We start from the raw sequence: 17,110 nt of genomic DNA, 5'->3' as shown, positions 1-17,110 counted from the left end.
AGTCTTGTATTGTGTTGTGTTCAATGCATAGGTCTGGATTGACATAGGTGTATTTGCATAATGTATTCATCTTGCATTTCAGTGCCTTTGTCCATCTGTGTCACAGACTGTAGCGCAACACCTGCTGGGGATGTAGTCCCCCTCGTCTTCACTCTCTTGTTCTATTGGGGTCACCTTGTTGTGAAGTCCCAAAGGACTCCCTCTACAATTGCGTATCCTCTCACAAAAGAAAGTGTGCCAGCTGCAGAGGTACAGTAAGCGATTTTACAGGCACATTCTTTCCTAAATCAAAAAGGGACAGACAGCTGAATATGTCTCAGCAGAGCCCCGTCTGGCCTGCCGGTTATAGCCATGACAGCCAAGTGTGAGTGGAAAAACCCCACTGGCACAGAGGTAGTCCACAGCAGTGCGCTGGGCTGGCCAGCCTCGGGATTCAGCCTTCAAGAAAGCCACAAGCAAAAGGGATACCCGTCTAAAATGAGGTCCAGCAAACTCAGTGGCGAGGCAGTCAGCATTTGCTAAAAACCCCAAGCCGCCGACGCATGTTTGTTCGGTGGGGGTGAGGGCACCGAGGGCACGGGGCCTGTGAAAGTGGACGAAGAGGAAGGATGATGGGAAGATAATGCAGTATGGACACAGAGAAAGGGTGAAAAGGAGAGAGGGGAAAGTGGACAGAACTGGTGACAGAAACGTGTTCTTTTGTTTGCTCCACTTCCCCGGAACAGGAAAAGAGCCTGATTATACGGCTGGGCTGTCGAGCAATGGGGCAGAGATTTCTGCACTTGTAAAAACAGTTTTGTGGCACACAAGCAGGCATACTGAGAGCCAACAGGGCACACATGTCAGGTAGTCCCCCTGCCCAGTGGGACAACCTCACAGTACTGGCAGAGTATCACTGGAAGAATGAAAACTGGCCATTACTTCACGGTTCCTCCAAAAGAAAAGAAAAGAACAAACATGTTTCAATCAGCCCGTTTGTGATTTCACACAAAGAGGCCGAAAAGCAACACGAACTGATGTAACTATTTATTATGGAATTTCTTAACATTTATTGGAAAATTCCTTGCATTGTTACGGTTCTGGTTGGCCGGCACAAAAAAAAACACACACACATCCCAAAGCTGACACAACCCGGTCTGCTGTTAAATGTCATAAAAACATGTCTGAACGTGTCCCGGGAAGGAATCATATAAAAGCTGCAGATTTGTGCATGTTCACATTTTAATGTGATGGTGGGGAGAGAACAAGCGAGCGGTGAAGCATACTGAGAAAGCTGTGACACTCTTCCTTCTTCCCATCACACTACCTGTCTGCAGCACGGCACAGTGCATGCCGGAGAAGCCGGACACCTATTGCACGTGTTTGCTTTTTTCCCTTTGTTTTTACTCTTTATCCTTGTTTTAATTTTTGCAAGAGGAGAAGCATCATTGGCTGTTCACTACTACGTGACTACTTATTGCCCTTCAAATAGGCCAAGCAACTGCTTACAAGTTTGAAGAAACCTGTGATGCTTATTAGAAGATGCTTCTTGGTTGAACATGTCTCTCTCTATGGTCAAATTATTGTCAATCTTTTCCAGGGGTGCCATCATTTTTGCATAGGTCTGTTTCATTAATTTGTTGCTTTTGTTGTTGTTTTTTTAACAGTTCTGTTGAACCATAATTCAAAAGCAATGTCTGATTCCATCTATTACATTTCATTAAATTCCTTCCATCCATCCATCCATCCATCCATTTTCTTGACCGCTCATTCCTCACAAGGGTCGCGGGGGTGCTGGAGCCTATCCCAGCTGGCTTCGTGCAGCAGGTGGGGTACACAGTGGACTGGTTGCCAGCCAATTGCAGGGCATTCATTAAATTTATTATTATTATTATTATTATTAGGGATGGGGGAGTACCGATATAAGGTATCGGTATCGGGCCGATACCAGCGTTTTTTCAAGTACTCGAGTACTCGTGACGCAGACGAGTACAAGCGACCGATGGCAGAGGGGGAAGACGTTAAGTGAGTCCTCCTTGCCTGTAACTGGCATTTTGGCTCTTTGCTTACACATTCACGCCTTGAGGACTCTTAAGTCTTTTAAAGACACACAATTTATTAGTGCAGCAAAATTGATAACATGCCTGCTCGACCTTCTCCACTGGAAATTCGTTACAAATTCTGTTTTTTTAGTATCCACTGTATATGCCTAAATACGACTTATGCTAATGATACTCATCTATGCATACCGTTAGAATTTACTAACAAAGTTTTAGCTTTGCAAAAATGTGGGTGTGTTGTTGCCGTCAACCATTTGTCCTGAGTTGGATGGCCGTTTTAGCAACCATGTCAATTATGTTTACTTGAATAATGAGTCACACATCTCGTGTACCTAACAAAAGGGCCAAAATCAAATCTGCTTGTTTTCTAGACCTTTCAATGACGATTGCATGCAAATGACAAAACACATAGATGTCAAACTTCAACCATGTCACAGACTCATTTTGACCTGTGTTATGCATATTGTACAACACTTGGACAAAACATGTTTTTCATGGCATAGGACCTTTAAAAAATGTAAAAACCTGTTAGCATATTATGATATATTTTTTAACACCAGTTTCCTTCCAGCAGTGACTGGAGACAGCGGTCTAGGAATTTTACATCATCAAAACTTCATAATTTTCCTCTTCCACCACATATACAGTACTTAATAATTAGATGGTACAAATTTTCACTCTACTTTCTGCTATTTCCCATCTTGACACAAACGCCTGGCCACACTTGCTGCCACACTAGGTGCGTTTCCATTACCCTTTTTCGCAAAAATAAAAGCGACTATTTCGATAAAGTACAATTTCGAATTGTCGGTGGGTACATTGAAGAGCGTTACGCTTCTGAGGCGCAATTCTCTGAATGTCCCATCTCGCGAGATCTCGCTGTTCTGAAGGAGGCGCTCATGTTGTTTACGGTAGACGGACCCCCCGTGTACTAGTTATATTACTTTAAAAACACTCACCACTGATCGGGCGGGTTCGGGCATTTAGTGTTGGTGTTGTGTGAGTGGTGTTGTGTGTATATGCGCGAGCATGTAACTCGTGTTAAGCGATTTCTGCAAAGATATGGAATGTGCATTGAACGGTGGCATATTGGTTCTCTAAATCGCTTTGTGCTTAAAAAGACTTGTTATACCCTTGGGAGGCAGTTCCGAGTCCGACAGGAGAGCAATTGGCCCCGTACTTCCTACTTCCTGTAACACTAAAATGTTGTTGTTCCCGGACGCTGGGTAAAAGGCGGGTTACAAATAGGGGTGTGAATTGCCTAGTACCTGACGATTCGATTCGTATCACGATTCACAGGTCACGATTCGATTCGATACCGATTAATCCCGATATGAATTTATAAGTCGATTGTTGCGATTTTTTTTCATTCAAATTTAGAAAATACTAATCAGTAAGCTTGTAGAGTGTAAGATTTATATGAAAATGTATTATTTATTTATCTGAAATTTCAGTCTTATAGAGGTTGTAATCTGTTTCATGTTTGAACAGCATTAAAATAAAATATTAAGGCTTAATGTTCCGTTCATATAACATTCTTCCATGCTCAAGGTGTGAATCCTAACCCGAAGTCAGACGTTTTGTTGAATATTTTTCCATTAAAAATGGAAGTTTAAAAATCGATTCACACACACACAAAAAAAAAAAAAAAAAAAAAAAAAAAAAGGCAATGATGATAAGACGTTGAATCGGTAAGACTACCGAATGAACAATTCTGAGCTCTTAAAAAAAATAAATAAATAAAATAAAAAAATAAAAATAATTTTTATTGAATCGATTCGAGAATCGCGCGATGTAGTATCGCGATATATCGCCGAATCGATTTTTTTTAACACCCCTAGTTACAAATAGTTTAAAGTTTCTGATGTTTTCTGGCGTCTTCCCTGCTAAATTAACCAGACATGGCAGGACACGATTTCAAGCTTCTGTCTTTTGATTCAACTTCTCGAACAAGGCTCGCTCGGTCTCTTTTGCTCTCATGACGTGCAGTAGCCGATACAAATCACTTCAGCATGTAAAACTAAAATACAAAACCGAAATTAATCATTCTCAAAACAAATAGTAGTTACAAGTTTAATAAAAATACACATAAACAACGTGTTAGGTTCCTTTCCTCCGTGACCGGGCGGGTGTCACATGACTACTAACGCGCAAAAACCGTTTCCCTTACACTTTTGCGAAATACTTCTATTTCGACACGTCTCAAAAAGCACCTCATGAGAGCGCAAAAACTTTTTGGCGACATTTGGGAGTTTTTTTCCGCAAATACAGTGTTACCAGCTTGCTTTTGCGCAAAACTGAGGGTAGTGGAAACGCACTTACCGGTACTTGATGCTGTGACAGGACAAGTCAAATATTACATGCCTCCTTTAATCGCCACAACTCATGCTGCTCTACTTTATGACAGAACTTTTAAACCATTTTCATTTTGTGTAATAAGCAGTAGGGGGGCAGCAGACTGAATACATTAGCTGCTGTACGTGACTTTCCTACCAATCCATCAACGCACACTTCAAGTAATTGCCCTACTTTGCGTTCATAAATGTGCAAAACAGAAAATATGGATGTGTGGGTTGCCTGAGTCTGAAATTTCCAAGCTCCAGTGCACTGGATCCTTCCACGCTAACACACACGCGCACGCACGCATACACACGTGTTGTAGGGTTCCTGTTATCCTCCTTTAAAAGGTAAACATTCAATCAAATCCAAAGCAGTGGACCCTTTCTTGACCTAAATGTCATTCCTATCAAGCACCAAGCACCTTGGCTGGCCTTTCAAAGACTTTATCTCTTCACGAGGAGAAATGTTCACAGAGAATAAATGAACTGTTACATTTTGGCCAGCTAGACGACGGAACCTTGATTTGGCTGGAGTTATTTCTGTTCGGGGGCTGGTGGGGGGCTTACGGCAAATCTAATAAGAGACAGACCAGCAGCAACTTTGTCATTAGCTGAGAGGCTATCAGAACCCTGCTGCCTAATTGGTACAGGTTCAATGCTAACAAGTGTTTGCTAACAGGCAGAGGAAAACAGACGGCAACCAGATTGCCAGACAACACCGAGTCCAGCTCGACACCATCCGCAGGTCAGAATTTGCTCACAATATTGTATTTTTTCATGAAAGAAATGGAGAGCTGGTGTCTTTTTAACAGGAACAGTCAAACTTATGAGAAAAGTGCACCCTCGGGGTTAAGAAGAAATCCTGCAGAATAGAAGGAGAGCTGCATTTAAACCTACTTGGCTAGGAGAAAGGCTCACTTTTCATTTTCTCAAGGATTTATGTTCCTGAGCCACTCGCGAAGAAAGGTGGCGCGTGAATCTATTCTTCAGGTCCAATTCACAGGCAGAGACGCAATCATTCCTTCCAATTCCCTTCATCACAATGCTGTAATAATACTAGAAAAAATATTATCAACAACAACACAGATCACACCAACATTGTGACTGACAAGGGATTGGTCGCTGGTGCTGTCACGGTCAACTACCGTATTTTCCGCATTATAAGGAGCACCTTCAATGAATGACATATTTTAAAACTTTTTTCATATATAAGGCGCTACAGTAGAGGCTGGGGTTACGTTATGCATCCATTAGATGGTGCTGCGCTAAAGGGAATGTCAACAAAACAGTCAGATAGGTCAGTCAAACTTTATGAATAGATTACAAACCAGCTTTCTGACAACTCCATTCACTCCCAAAATGAATAAACAGCTGTTTTATTATTTTCTCTGAAGTAAAGTATTAGTATTAGCTAGCGTTCCAAGATGGCGATCCATATATAAGGCGTACTGGATTATAAGGCGCATGGTCAGCTTTTGAAAAAAATTGAAGGCTTTTAGGTGCGCCTTATAGTGCGTAAAATACGGTACTCAATTTTGCAAAGGAGCCTACTTGTTTAAAGAAGAGAATGTGGTGATGTTAGCTGCATGATGTGTGCCAAATATGTCATGGGAGACGGATCAAACAAGCTCCACACTTTGCTACTGGTGACCAAAGTTCATACTGTGGTGACACACCACAACAGAAAACAGAACACTTGAAACGGTGTCATTAGTTCTTTTCAAGCACAACATTGCCAGCATGATGAAAAAGTCTTACTGTCACCATGAAGGTAAAGCTCACACGGCCCTGAGGAAGTCATAACTTGAGCCAAAGCCGCAGTATATTGTAACTCTAACCAGGTGCTTTTTGTGCATAAACCTTAACCAGACCTCAATTTGAGCGTTCACACATCATATAACATAACGATTTCCAAAGGCTCTTTTAATAAATGTACTCTTGTTACACGCACGTCATGCCTCGAAGGGAACTATTAGATCCAAACGTGACCCTTTGAAGGGTCCCGGCAGCTAATAAGCTCCACTCGTATTTCACTGATCAAGTGTTCACTTTGGATGAGTTGGGAATGAGAAGGTGTTGAATAATAAGCAGGCAAGTCATCTTTCAAAAATAATGAAAGAATGACAGAAGACCTGCTATCTGAGTCTTATTACATTTACGTTATCTCTACTATCGCCTCATCTAAATTTCATCTGGAAGCAATGAAGTTCAAATTAATATAAAAATGAAATGTTAACAGGAATAGTGAGCACATTTGTCAAACATGAGGAGACCGGCCTGGTGCTCACACTCTGCTTCTGGCACCATGGATAGAGTAGTGGCGCTTTGAAACACACGATCCAGCTTTTTACTCCGCTCAAATAACACTGCGTTTATGAAATGTAAACAGTGACAGTTCACCGGGCCAGCTTGATCCCATAATCTAACTTGCACAATCTAGGCTAGTTTGGATCATCAGAGTGCAATGACGACCATCGCAATCTCTGCTCAAACTGGAATCTGCTGAATTATTATGCGTTGCAAAAATATGTTTTGTAATTCAGATAACCAGTGTACAATCATTGATGGCTCCATTCAACGTTGCAAATGTTGGGTTTCGTCGGGGTTCGAAAGGTTTCGGATCATATTTGTGTCGCATTTGTATTCTTTATTTGCATTGTCCACGTCATGTCCTCTTCCAACCAAGGCTTTATGTTCTTGAAAAATTATTAATGTATATAATATACAATATATATAGATATAGAATATATACAATATACAATTATATATATAATTATTAATTTATATATTTACTGTTTAACTTCGTTCCATGTGGTGTCCACTACACAGAACTTTGCTTCACACTTGTTGTTGTTTTTTTGTAATATTGATTTATGTGTATTAATTATACTTCAGTAATTGTAAAATGTTATATCTTTATTTTTCAAATTATTCCTCTCTGGCTCGTTAGTTTTAAATTTTAAATGGTTGCTATTTGTCAAGTTCGTATATTGAAAAATACTTGTTTTAATTGATTTTGAAGACGATTTTACTGTTGAATGAAATTATTATTATAATAAATTATTAACATTCATTACCACCCAAATAAATAAATAATTTTAAAAATTAAAAAAAAGAGAGCGAGCGAGAGAAAGAGAGCGATAGAGAGAGAGCGATAGATAGAGAGAGAGAGAGAGAGAGAGCGAGAGAGAGAGAGAGAGAGAGAGAGAGAGAGAGAGAGAGAGAGAGAGAGAGAGAGAGAGAGAGAGAGAGAGAGAGAGAGAGAGAGAGAGAACAAAAGTACCGAAAATGTGTATCGTTGAGCACCGGTATGGATATTCCCAGATTTCCCAAGTACCAGTTCAAACGTGAAAGGTACCCATCTCTGGCTGTTATACAGAGAGTGGGGTTATAAATAAAGTCATCCGAAGGATGAAGTTATATGGATTACTAAGATAAACTACATCCAATACGTTTTGTGTTACGCTGGTCGGTGGTATTAAAGCAATCTTATACATGAATAGCTCCCGGAACATATTTATCAAGACACCATGGCAGCTACTGCTCGCAGCCATATTTGCGGCGAGGAGCGAAGCTGTGACGTCACTACGTTGAAAGCCGTGTGAGCTCAGCCATCTACCCCAATTCAATGTGGCATTTTTGGATGAATCGGAGTAATTCCCGCAACTCTCCAGAGTCCATACTCACTCAAGGTCCATCGATCCGTGAATGTCGACGCCCATTTGCTGACAAATGAGATGAGACAGGAGGAGTTGTTGTCACGTATGTATTCTCCCGCCATATGAAAATCAGAAGCCTGTCTGTCGGGTTATATTCTATCCGTTGAAATAAATCATAATAAATAAATAACAGAGTCTGGATGAAAGCTTTACATCCATTGACAAACGATCTGGCGTCTCACTCAGTAGTAACTAATGGGTGCGAGTGACGGCCTTGTCAAAGTGGCGATGTCACATCCACCCCAACCATGGCAAAGAGCATTAACCAGTGGAATTATTTTGGCACATACAAGGCCAGACACAAAAATGGGAACACCACTTATTCATCAAATAATATTAGTATTGCTCCGTTTCCCCATCAATACCTCAAAATGGGGCTCCGGAGGTACACTTTAATTGTGTTTCCATTCTTAACTCATTTGCTCCCAATAACGTGTAAATATGTTTTTTTTATGTTTTAAGTGTCCCAAAGACGTATTTATACGTTTTTTTTGTTTTTTTTGTTTTATGCTACAGAAGGCTTTGATGCAGCCTCTCAGCTGCAAAGAACGGTTGCAGAAATAGTAGTTATTACACAAACGGCCAGCAGGTGGCAGCAGAGCAAAGGAGATCAACCAGGGCCATCTAGAAAAAAAGCTCAATTACTTACAATTTTAAATAGATTTGTGAAAACTGATGAAACTTAGCTCTCTTCTAATGCTAATTGCTGCAAAATGGAAAGAGAAAGAAACATACTTTTTTTCCTGATGAAAGAAGAGACTTTAATCTTTCTTTTGATAGGTTCCATGCTTTTATAGCAATTGAACACAATATTCTGTGGGCCTTGCAAAATCAGTCAAAATCCAGTAAAACAGCCGGGAGCGAACGGGATTGCTTCTGTGAAAGTGGCTGGGAGTGAATGAGTTAATAAGCTTAGCTTATCAGCTTAATTAGCTTTTCGATAACTTTTGGACCTTGACGTCACGGTTTAGCGGTGTGTTGTCAAAAAAAAAAAAAAAAAAAAAATCACAATTATCCACTAAGTATTTTTGCTCGTTTACTACCACGTTCCAGGCTTAACGAGGTCGCGTTGAGGGATTTACGTAACAAAACATGGACAATCCGAAACAGTTGGCAGCTCTGGTTTTGTCTGCTCACAACACCCTGGGCGAACTCCAACCGCCAACGGCTCCAAATGCTATCAAACATTGAATGGGTTCAATTTACACCACTCTTCTTTCGTTTGCCCCTGCAGATGAAAACGTATTATATTGCTAACCCTCCAGTTTAAATACAGATACAGTACAAAATAATTGTGGTCATAAAATAGTAAAATATGACTTTTACATGTGGCCTACTGAATATGGTAGAATAAATCATCAGATAATGGTCCAAATAAGACTTTTGTGGCTAATCTTTTCCTACTTAGTCAGATCATTAAAGCGCACGTGTGCATTATTGTGCATGTAACCTTTTGGCCTTTGGATGCAGGTATGCTGGTTGTCACTCAGGAGGAATCCATCTCTACAGCGACATTCATAGCTGCCCATCATGTTGACACAGATCTGTTGGCATCCGCCGTTGCCTTCCGAGCACTCGTCCACATCTGCATAAAGAGACACAAGATACAATTAATAGAATCACTTCAGGACAGAACATAAGGTACACAAGAGTGCTACTTGCCAGAGTCGGGAAAACTACTTGTAAACCACAATCATAATAAGCAAGTCTTTGAACAGAGAGAGTTTTAATAAAGAACAGATGAATATCTTTTTTCTTTTTTTTTAGGGGGCTAAAGTCACTCTGTGAGGCCTCGGTTACCATAGACAAGAGTTATGCTTTCAGTTAAATGATAATATTAGTATAAGTACAAGCTGTAATATTAATGTTTACCAAACACAATGTCTTTGCAGGCACGGAACACAACGTAACTGAAGTTAATTTGAACGTAACTGGCTGCATGGTCATAGGTTTTTCCACAACAAATTCAAATGACTTTTATAGGCCTTACTTTGTGCACTTGTGCACTGGCAGTGTATGCCGAACTTTAACTGAAACAATGCCAATGTTACGACAGGTTAAAAAATAAAATAATAATAATAATAATAATAATAATAATAATAATAATAATGGCAAACAACCAAAACAAAAATGACACAAAAAGTAATTTCTTCTCACTTTACTCACAAACACACTTTAAAGCAGTACACCATTTATTAAAAACTAACCAGCTAGTTTGTGAAATGGTTCATTTAAACTCTTCCCTGAAAAAAACAAAAATTTATACTGAGCGATTATGATTTTGTAGTACTTTTAAGAGATATTTTTGCTTTAGGTACAGTAGCGGCCATTTTTTCATGTGATCATCGTCCCGTAATGTGTTGTACACATGCATAAAATCACATGACTTTGAATGACTACAAAGACACTCATGGGAAATTATTGCGTCCCACAGCGGACATTAAAGGGGGAAAATACGCCCTAACCAAAGATTTGTGTCCAGCCAAAAGTGAAGTTGAAACTGTGGCCGATGAGGAGGGCATGATCAGTGCGAGTAGAAGTTAGGGACTGTCCACAAATTATATATTCAAGGGGGTGGTGTATATGGGATTCAAGTTCTCATTTATATTGGTCACTCTGGGAATTTAATTTGTGGACGGTCGCTAACGTGGACGGTAAACTTCTCCAGTGACATTTTGTTGTGCTCAACGTGCTTACCCCTACATTAGGAGAAGACACCCCCATCCCCCCATACCACCCCCACAATGCCAGGCAGGAGGTCTAGAGGAAGACCAAAGAGGAGCTTTATGGATGTAGTTAAAGAGGACATGAAGGTAGTTGGTGTGAGAGCAGAGGATGCAGAGGACAGGTTTAGATGGAGTCAACTGATTCGCTGTGGTGACCCCTGAAGGGAGAAGCCGAAAGGAAAAGAAGATTCTTTATAAAACACTAATTGAATACTGGAAAAATTCATTTTAATCTGCATGAGATCTGGCCCTAAAAATCTATCCCAATTTTTACTTTTACTAATTAATTGATTTAACATGTGCAGTATAGCATATCCAAGTAAATGTCGTAATAACATTCACACTACATCTATGTAAAATTGGAATGGATATGGAAATGAAATTATTCCAATGGAATGGAATGGATACTTTGTTTTTCCTTACCTTTGAGTCATAGTACTATGGAGCCCCTAAGGTGACATGGTAGAAAAAAAAAAAAAACAACTTTGCGAGGGAACGCAATCTTTGCGTTTGAACGCAAAGTTGTTTTGCGAGGAAACGCAAAGTTGTTTTTTTCGCCTACCATGTCTCCTTCGCCGCGCCGTATACACTTCCGGGTCATCTTCCATGTGGAAAAAAAGCGACGTGTAAACAAAGCAGTGGAAAAATACATGCTCCATCCTAGTCGTTTTGGGAAAGTTTTCCCAATGTTTTGTTTCATGTTTACAAACGTTCCATCCTCGTCGCTTTTGGTCACATGGAAGATGACCCGGAAGTGTTTACGGCGCAGCTAAGGTGGCATGGCAGGCGAAAAAAACAACTTTGCGTTCCCTCGCAAAACAACTGCGTTCGAATGCAAAGATTGCGTTCGAACGCAAATTTTTTTGCGAGGGAACGCAAAGTTGTTGTTTTTTTTCTTTCTACCATGTCACCTTAGGGGCTCCGTACAATAGAGACAGCCAGTGGGTGGAATCTCAACAAAATAACATGTAAATGGAACAAGTGACCAAGGTCAAGCAGAAAAGATAGAAATGACAAATGCTTTTCGTGCATGAGCATATGATGTCAAGAACAAGAAGCTTGAGAAAAATGTGATGTATATTTGCCAACACTGTTAAATATATCGGAATGCCAAAAGGGCTTGTCTTAATCTGTCTGCAGAGGCCATGACTTCACTAATAGGTATCCGAAATGGCAGCACACCAGACCTGCACGGAAACTGCCAACTGCAGCATGCCTAAGCCATAAAATTGCACATGCAGCACAAACCCCTGGCAAGTGAGAAACCTGATCCACCTGGGCTAGAGTACCTGCTGATGACGAGTGTCTGTCAGCCCCGTGGAGCAGGAATGCAGTTAGAAGGGTGGAAGCGGGAGTCGAGGAGGAGGGAGACTTGGTGGGGGCGGGGTGACTTGGAAGGGTGGCGTGGTTGCAGTAGGGTGACAAGTGACCAAGTTAATGCAGACAGAGGCAGACGGGGTCTTTTTTAAGATATCGCCTGAGGCTCGGTTCTCCCACAGGACAAGAAATGGCCACAAGCACAAGTGAGACGTACACTAATAATAAATCACACACTCCTCACTGCTATGCCCAAACGGGACACAAACTTGTCTCTCAATATCAGAAATCTTGCAAAAAAAAAAATTGTTTTGCTTTTCTTGGTCCAAAGAACTGTGCGTGAGTGCACTGTGGCTCTGGAGGTAACACTCCATTTTCTCTCTTCCCCTGGAGACCTGAGCTCTATCACTACCGACCACACTGGAACCTTATCCACCCCACTGCTCGTTGAATCAATAATCTGCTGTGTATACAAGGCTGTTTTTTTAATAAACCGTCATGCGAAACTAAATTACTGTCTATTTGTCCAGTCTGAGAAGGCCTCTAGGTTAAGTTTCCTTTCTGGGGAATTCTCAGCCCGGCAGAGTTACAAATTAAAATCTACTCTGTCTTCTTCTTCCTTCCCCACAGAAGTGCAGAGACAGATGCACAGACAGTTTGAAATGGCACCTGACGAGTCGGCAACCTCGGGGACTTGACAGGTCAGTCAGTGGCAGGTCACACTCATGGACCAAGTCTGCTGTCCAATTCTTACATTCAAGCAACAAACCTGTCTGCAACCTACGAACCACTGTGGCCACAGAGTTTGGTTTTCGTTGAATTACCTTGTAGTGTGCCTCGCTGTTGACTTCATGGAGTTGGCAATAACAAAGAGAGGAGCTGCTTGAAACGGGGAAGTTGCTATAACGCACGCATGAACCCAAATGTCCCTAATACATGCGCAACATGCCTGTGAGATATGCAAACAGCTTCAGAAGGCCTGCGGGAATTCTCTTTCCATACGCTCAGTGCATCAATGAAGGTTTCATTTCCTGATTCCTTCATCCCTCCAAATGAGGCGTCGCCTGTCAGTAGATCTCTCCCCGTTTAAAATAGCTCCCATAATTGCCTGTGTTGTGTGCTGGGCAAGGCTGGCGTCCAAAGCAAATATTTCCAAGCGGAAAGGGTTTTTGGCATGGCTCGGAGACGTGCTCATGTTATTTGGTCTTTAAACATTTTTTAAAACGTCTCTTGAGGACGGGAAAAAATGTCTTAATCAAGTTAAAAGGGCTGCCTTAATTCTGAAAAATGAGACACGTCGCTGCTTTATCCCTGTGTCAGTCCAGGAGACGAAGGGAAAAGGAAGGTTCAAACAGAGCAAGATTAAGAGATCGGTTGTGTTTGCGGAGGACATGTCCGCCGGTTTCTCAGATAGCCTTGACTGTATATATAACATTTGGCCTTGCGCGGAGATTTAGAGCCATGTAAACATGGCGGTTGCCTTCCTGAAAATCTTGAACCTGTCGCTCATTTTTATTTTCTGGAGGTTGAGCCATGTCAGTGACAGTTATTACTGACTGATTGTACAGTGTGAGTGAAAAACAACTGTCTGTCTGTCATCAGAGCAATCTACGTACGTATCCCGCTGCTCGGTTACTGTGAGGCGCAGACAGGACTGTCCCTGTGGTCTAGACAGACCAGAGACAAGGAGGTGAGTGGACGGACACTGGCCTCTTTGGGTATTTCATTTACAGGAGGCAAACACCCTCTAATAAGGCAGCAAATCAGACCCATGTGCAGTAACGGGCAACAGGAAAGCTCGGGGGAGGGGAAAGGCTTCGCTGTTGCCGCTTTGGTTTGTGAATAGGCTGTAGTTTAGTTGAGCGTCAGTGAGCAAAAGGTGGCAAGTACACGGCAGGCTCCTATTAAAACAAGATTTCTTATTTTCAAAAGGCTTTGAACAGAATTTCCCATTTCCCTATATGTTTCCTTTCGAGTTCAGTGACGCAGCATGTTTCCTCAGCCACTTGACTAAACACAGCAAACGGGTTTGAACCCAGCCAGAGAGGACAGCCGAGTGCAAGCACACATCTTGTCTTACAAGTGTCAACTGAGCCGAAAGAAAGTGCTAGACAAGACTGTGCTGCTCATTCTATTAATCATATATATGACATCTGCTAAATATTCAATGGAAATGTCTCTCTTCAAGTGACTTTATGAAGTTGGTTTTACCACAATTTTACACTCAGTTTACAAAAAACAATTTTATAATAAAAACAAATTCTTTCTTGTGCGTTCATGTTTTTCAAGAGTAAAAACATTAAGAAAAAAAAATTGGCTACATGGTCACACCAGATTAAATACAGTAGTCAGAAACGCCATTTTTCTAAGTTGCATGCATGAGAAAGTCACATTCATTCATGATTTATGATTGACAGAATACATGGATATTTATGTGTGTAGCTCAAGCTAATGAACTTGTTGACACTTGTGCGTTTCCATTACCCTCAGTTTAGCGCAAAAGGCAAGTTGCGCAAAAGCAAGCCGGTAATGGAAACACGACGTCAAATATCGCAAAAAAGTTTTTCACTCTCATGAGGTTGAGACGTGTCGAAATAGAAGTACTTTGCAAACGTGTAATTCCCTGTAGTCATGTGACTCCCGCCCGGTTACGGAGGAAAGGAAGTAGGGAGTACGGGGCCACTCCCTTATTTGTCGGAACTGCCTCCTGAGGGGACAACAAGTTTTTTTAAGCACAAAGCGATTTAGCTATAGAGTCAAGGCCGCCGTTCCATATCATTGCATGAGAAATTGTTGTATTGTGATAAGTGGGGACATAGCACTCCCATAACTTAAGATAGTAAGAGATACAGTAATGATCGCTGCAACCGCTTTAGCCCATTTTGAACCTATGTGCTATGACATAACGTAATGTATTATGTAACTATAATCACACTGTACAGTTTCTTGTTCATGTATTTATATTTGCCATTGTTTTTGCTCCATTTTACTCTGCTGTCTGCTCCCAGGTCAACATTGCAAATGAGAATATGTTCTCATTTGTCTTACCTGGCTAAATATAGGTTAAAACAAATTCAATTCCCAAATTGAATTATGCAGTACAGAAGCATTAAGAATACCTGTTTGGATAAGAGAGGTAGGACAAGCAGTTGGTGCAAATGTCCATGTCACGGGCATGTTTATTACTCAATATGACTGTGTCTTTCAAACATTTTTGCAGATCCATGTAAGGGGATGTTAGTGTAGTCATCTATGCAGAACTTTTCAAAAACTCAAATAAACAAAAGTTGCTCCTCAGCAGAGCACTCCATAAGTCATTGACGGCAAGGTTAGCTTTTGAAAACAGAAACTTGTAAATGTCCCAACGTCCCACTTTTTTTTTTTTTAAGTACTAAATGAGACATGTTGAGAATTTTCTTTTCCTCCAGTAACAGCATTACAGTTTTTCAAAATGCCCCGAGGATCAAGTACTAAGTTTACAGTACATTTTTTTTAAGCCTTCTCCAAATCAGCCTTATTTTCCTCCTTCTTTTTTTTTCATTAAAATGAGCTACTGCTCATCCTATCTTCTCTCCTGTGGAGTCCAGTATGGATTTGGTTACCATGACAACAAGCTGGGGCAGAGCAGAAGGTTGAATGTAAAAAAACAAAGCATCCAAAATCAACAAACAAACACCTCAACAATTTCACAGAGAAATATGCCGCTTATCAGAAGCTAATCTGCGCATCCAGTAAAACTCAGTGCAGCTCTGCCTACCTTTTGGCTTTGACTTAAGTGTTTCAGACAGTGTAGTCTGGGTTTGTCTTGTAAATGATGGAGCTAGCAGCCAAGTCATGGAGAAACTCCATCTAGGGGCGATATTATTGTTACTATATTGTAACTGTTACTTAAAGGGACTGTCTGCCGGATTCACTCAGGAAAATGCACTTTTTAAATACAGGATGTACACACTTCAACTTTCTCTTAGTCTACACATCTGTGTTTATGTGAATCTTTTGTGGTGATTTCGCCCGGCCCCGTTTGCGACACTCCACCCCCCGCTCTGCGATTGGCTGGAGGGTTGTAAACGCTATCTTTCCACAGAAACATACATCCCGCTGTTTACAAAACAAACACAAAATGGCAAAATACAGGCTGGGGGGGTGGGGGTTTAGGACGAAATCACCACAAAAGATTAACATAAACACAGATGTGTAGACTGAGAGAAAGTGTGTACATCCTGTATTTAAAGAGTGAACTTTCCTGAGTGAATCCGGCAGACTGCGCCTTTAACAGTTTGGGGAAAATTAGGAAAGGCTAAGATACAGACACATTTTCAGAAATAGGCAGCTAACATAGGATTTATTAGGTTGTTTAGTATCACATTTGATGTATAGGCAGGCATTCCAGAGACACAACTATTTGTATGCAAGCAATTAAAAAATATGTCCTCTTTAAGATGTAAATTGTAATTATTATTATTATTATTATTATTATAATGCATCAGATTTATATAGTGCTTTTTTGGACACTCAAAGATGCTTTACAGTGGATACACTATTTGTGCGCTCACACATTCACACTTAAGTAGCTGCCCTGCGGCAGACTGAAGGAATTTGTCACTTTTTTACTTGCGACTGCCACCTCTGGCCTAAAGCGTAACTGCAGCCTCTGTGTCAAGCTCATGTACGGTGCGTGTATGAGTATGTGCACTTGAATAAACGCTTCAGGGTTTGTTTGTTTTTCTTTTCTAAAATCATACAAAATAATATTTCTCTGAAACTCCAAAACAAGTCTGGAAGTGTTTAACAAGCCCAGGATACATTTCTTGGTGGACAACCGTATGCCAAGGAGAGAAGAGGCCCTAATTGTGACGTCTGATGGCTACCAGGCTATTTGACGTTTACATCGCTAAACCCGGTCTCTGGCTTGAGTTTCCTCTGAAGCATTTCTGCCAATTGGCTCAGCTGGAATTGTTAATTTCATGGTG

At 41.0% G+C, this 17,110-nt stretch overlaps 1 protein-coding gene across 3 annotated transcripts in view; it reads right to left on the bottom strand.

The window, feature by feature from the left end:
- LOC144013573 (signal peptide, CUB and EGF-like domain-containing protein 3) overlaps positions 1 to 17,110 on the bottom strand; it is a 118,389-nt gene that overhangs the window by 58,474 nt on the left and 42,805 nt on the right. For all 3 annotated transcript variants that reach the window (XM_077512629.1, XM_077512628.1, XM_077512630.1), the window contains exon 4: positions 9,548 to 9,682. In XM_077512629.1, coding sequence (XP_077368755.1) covers positions 9,548 to 9,682 — 135 coding nt within the window. The remainder of the gene's footprint in view (positions 1 to 9,547; positions 9,683 to 17,110) is intronic.

The sequence above is a fragment of the Festucalex cinctus genome, chromosome 2 (assembly GCF_051991245.1).
Source record: "Festucalex cinctus isolate MCC-2025b chromosome 2, RoL_Fcin_1.0, whole genome shotgun sequence".
Lineage (NCBI taxonomy): Eukaryota > Metazoa > Chordata > Actinopteri > Syngnathiformes > Syngnathidae > Festucalex > Festucalex cinctus.
Note: the sequence above shows the minus strand (reverse complement) of the source record. Positions and strands in the feature narration are given on the sequence as shown.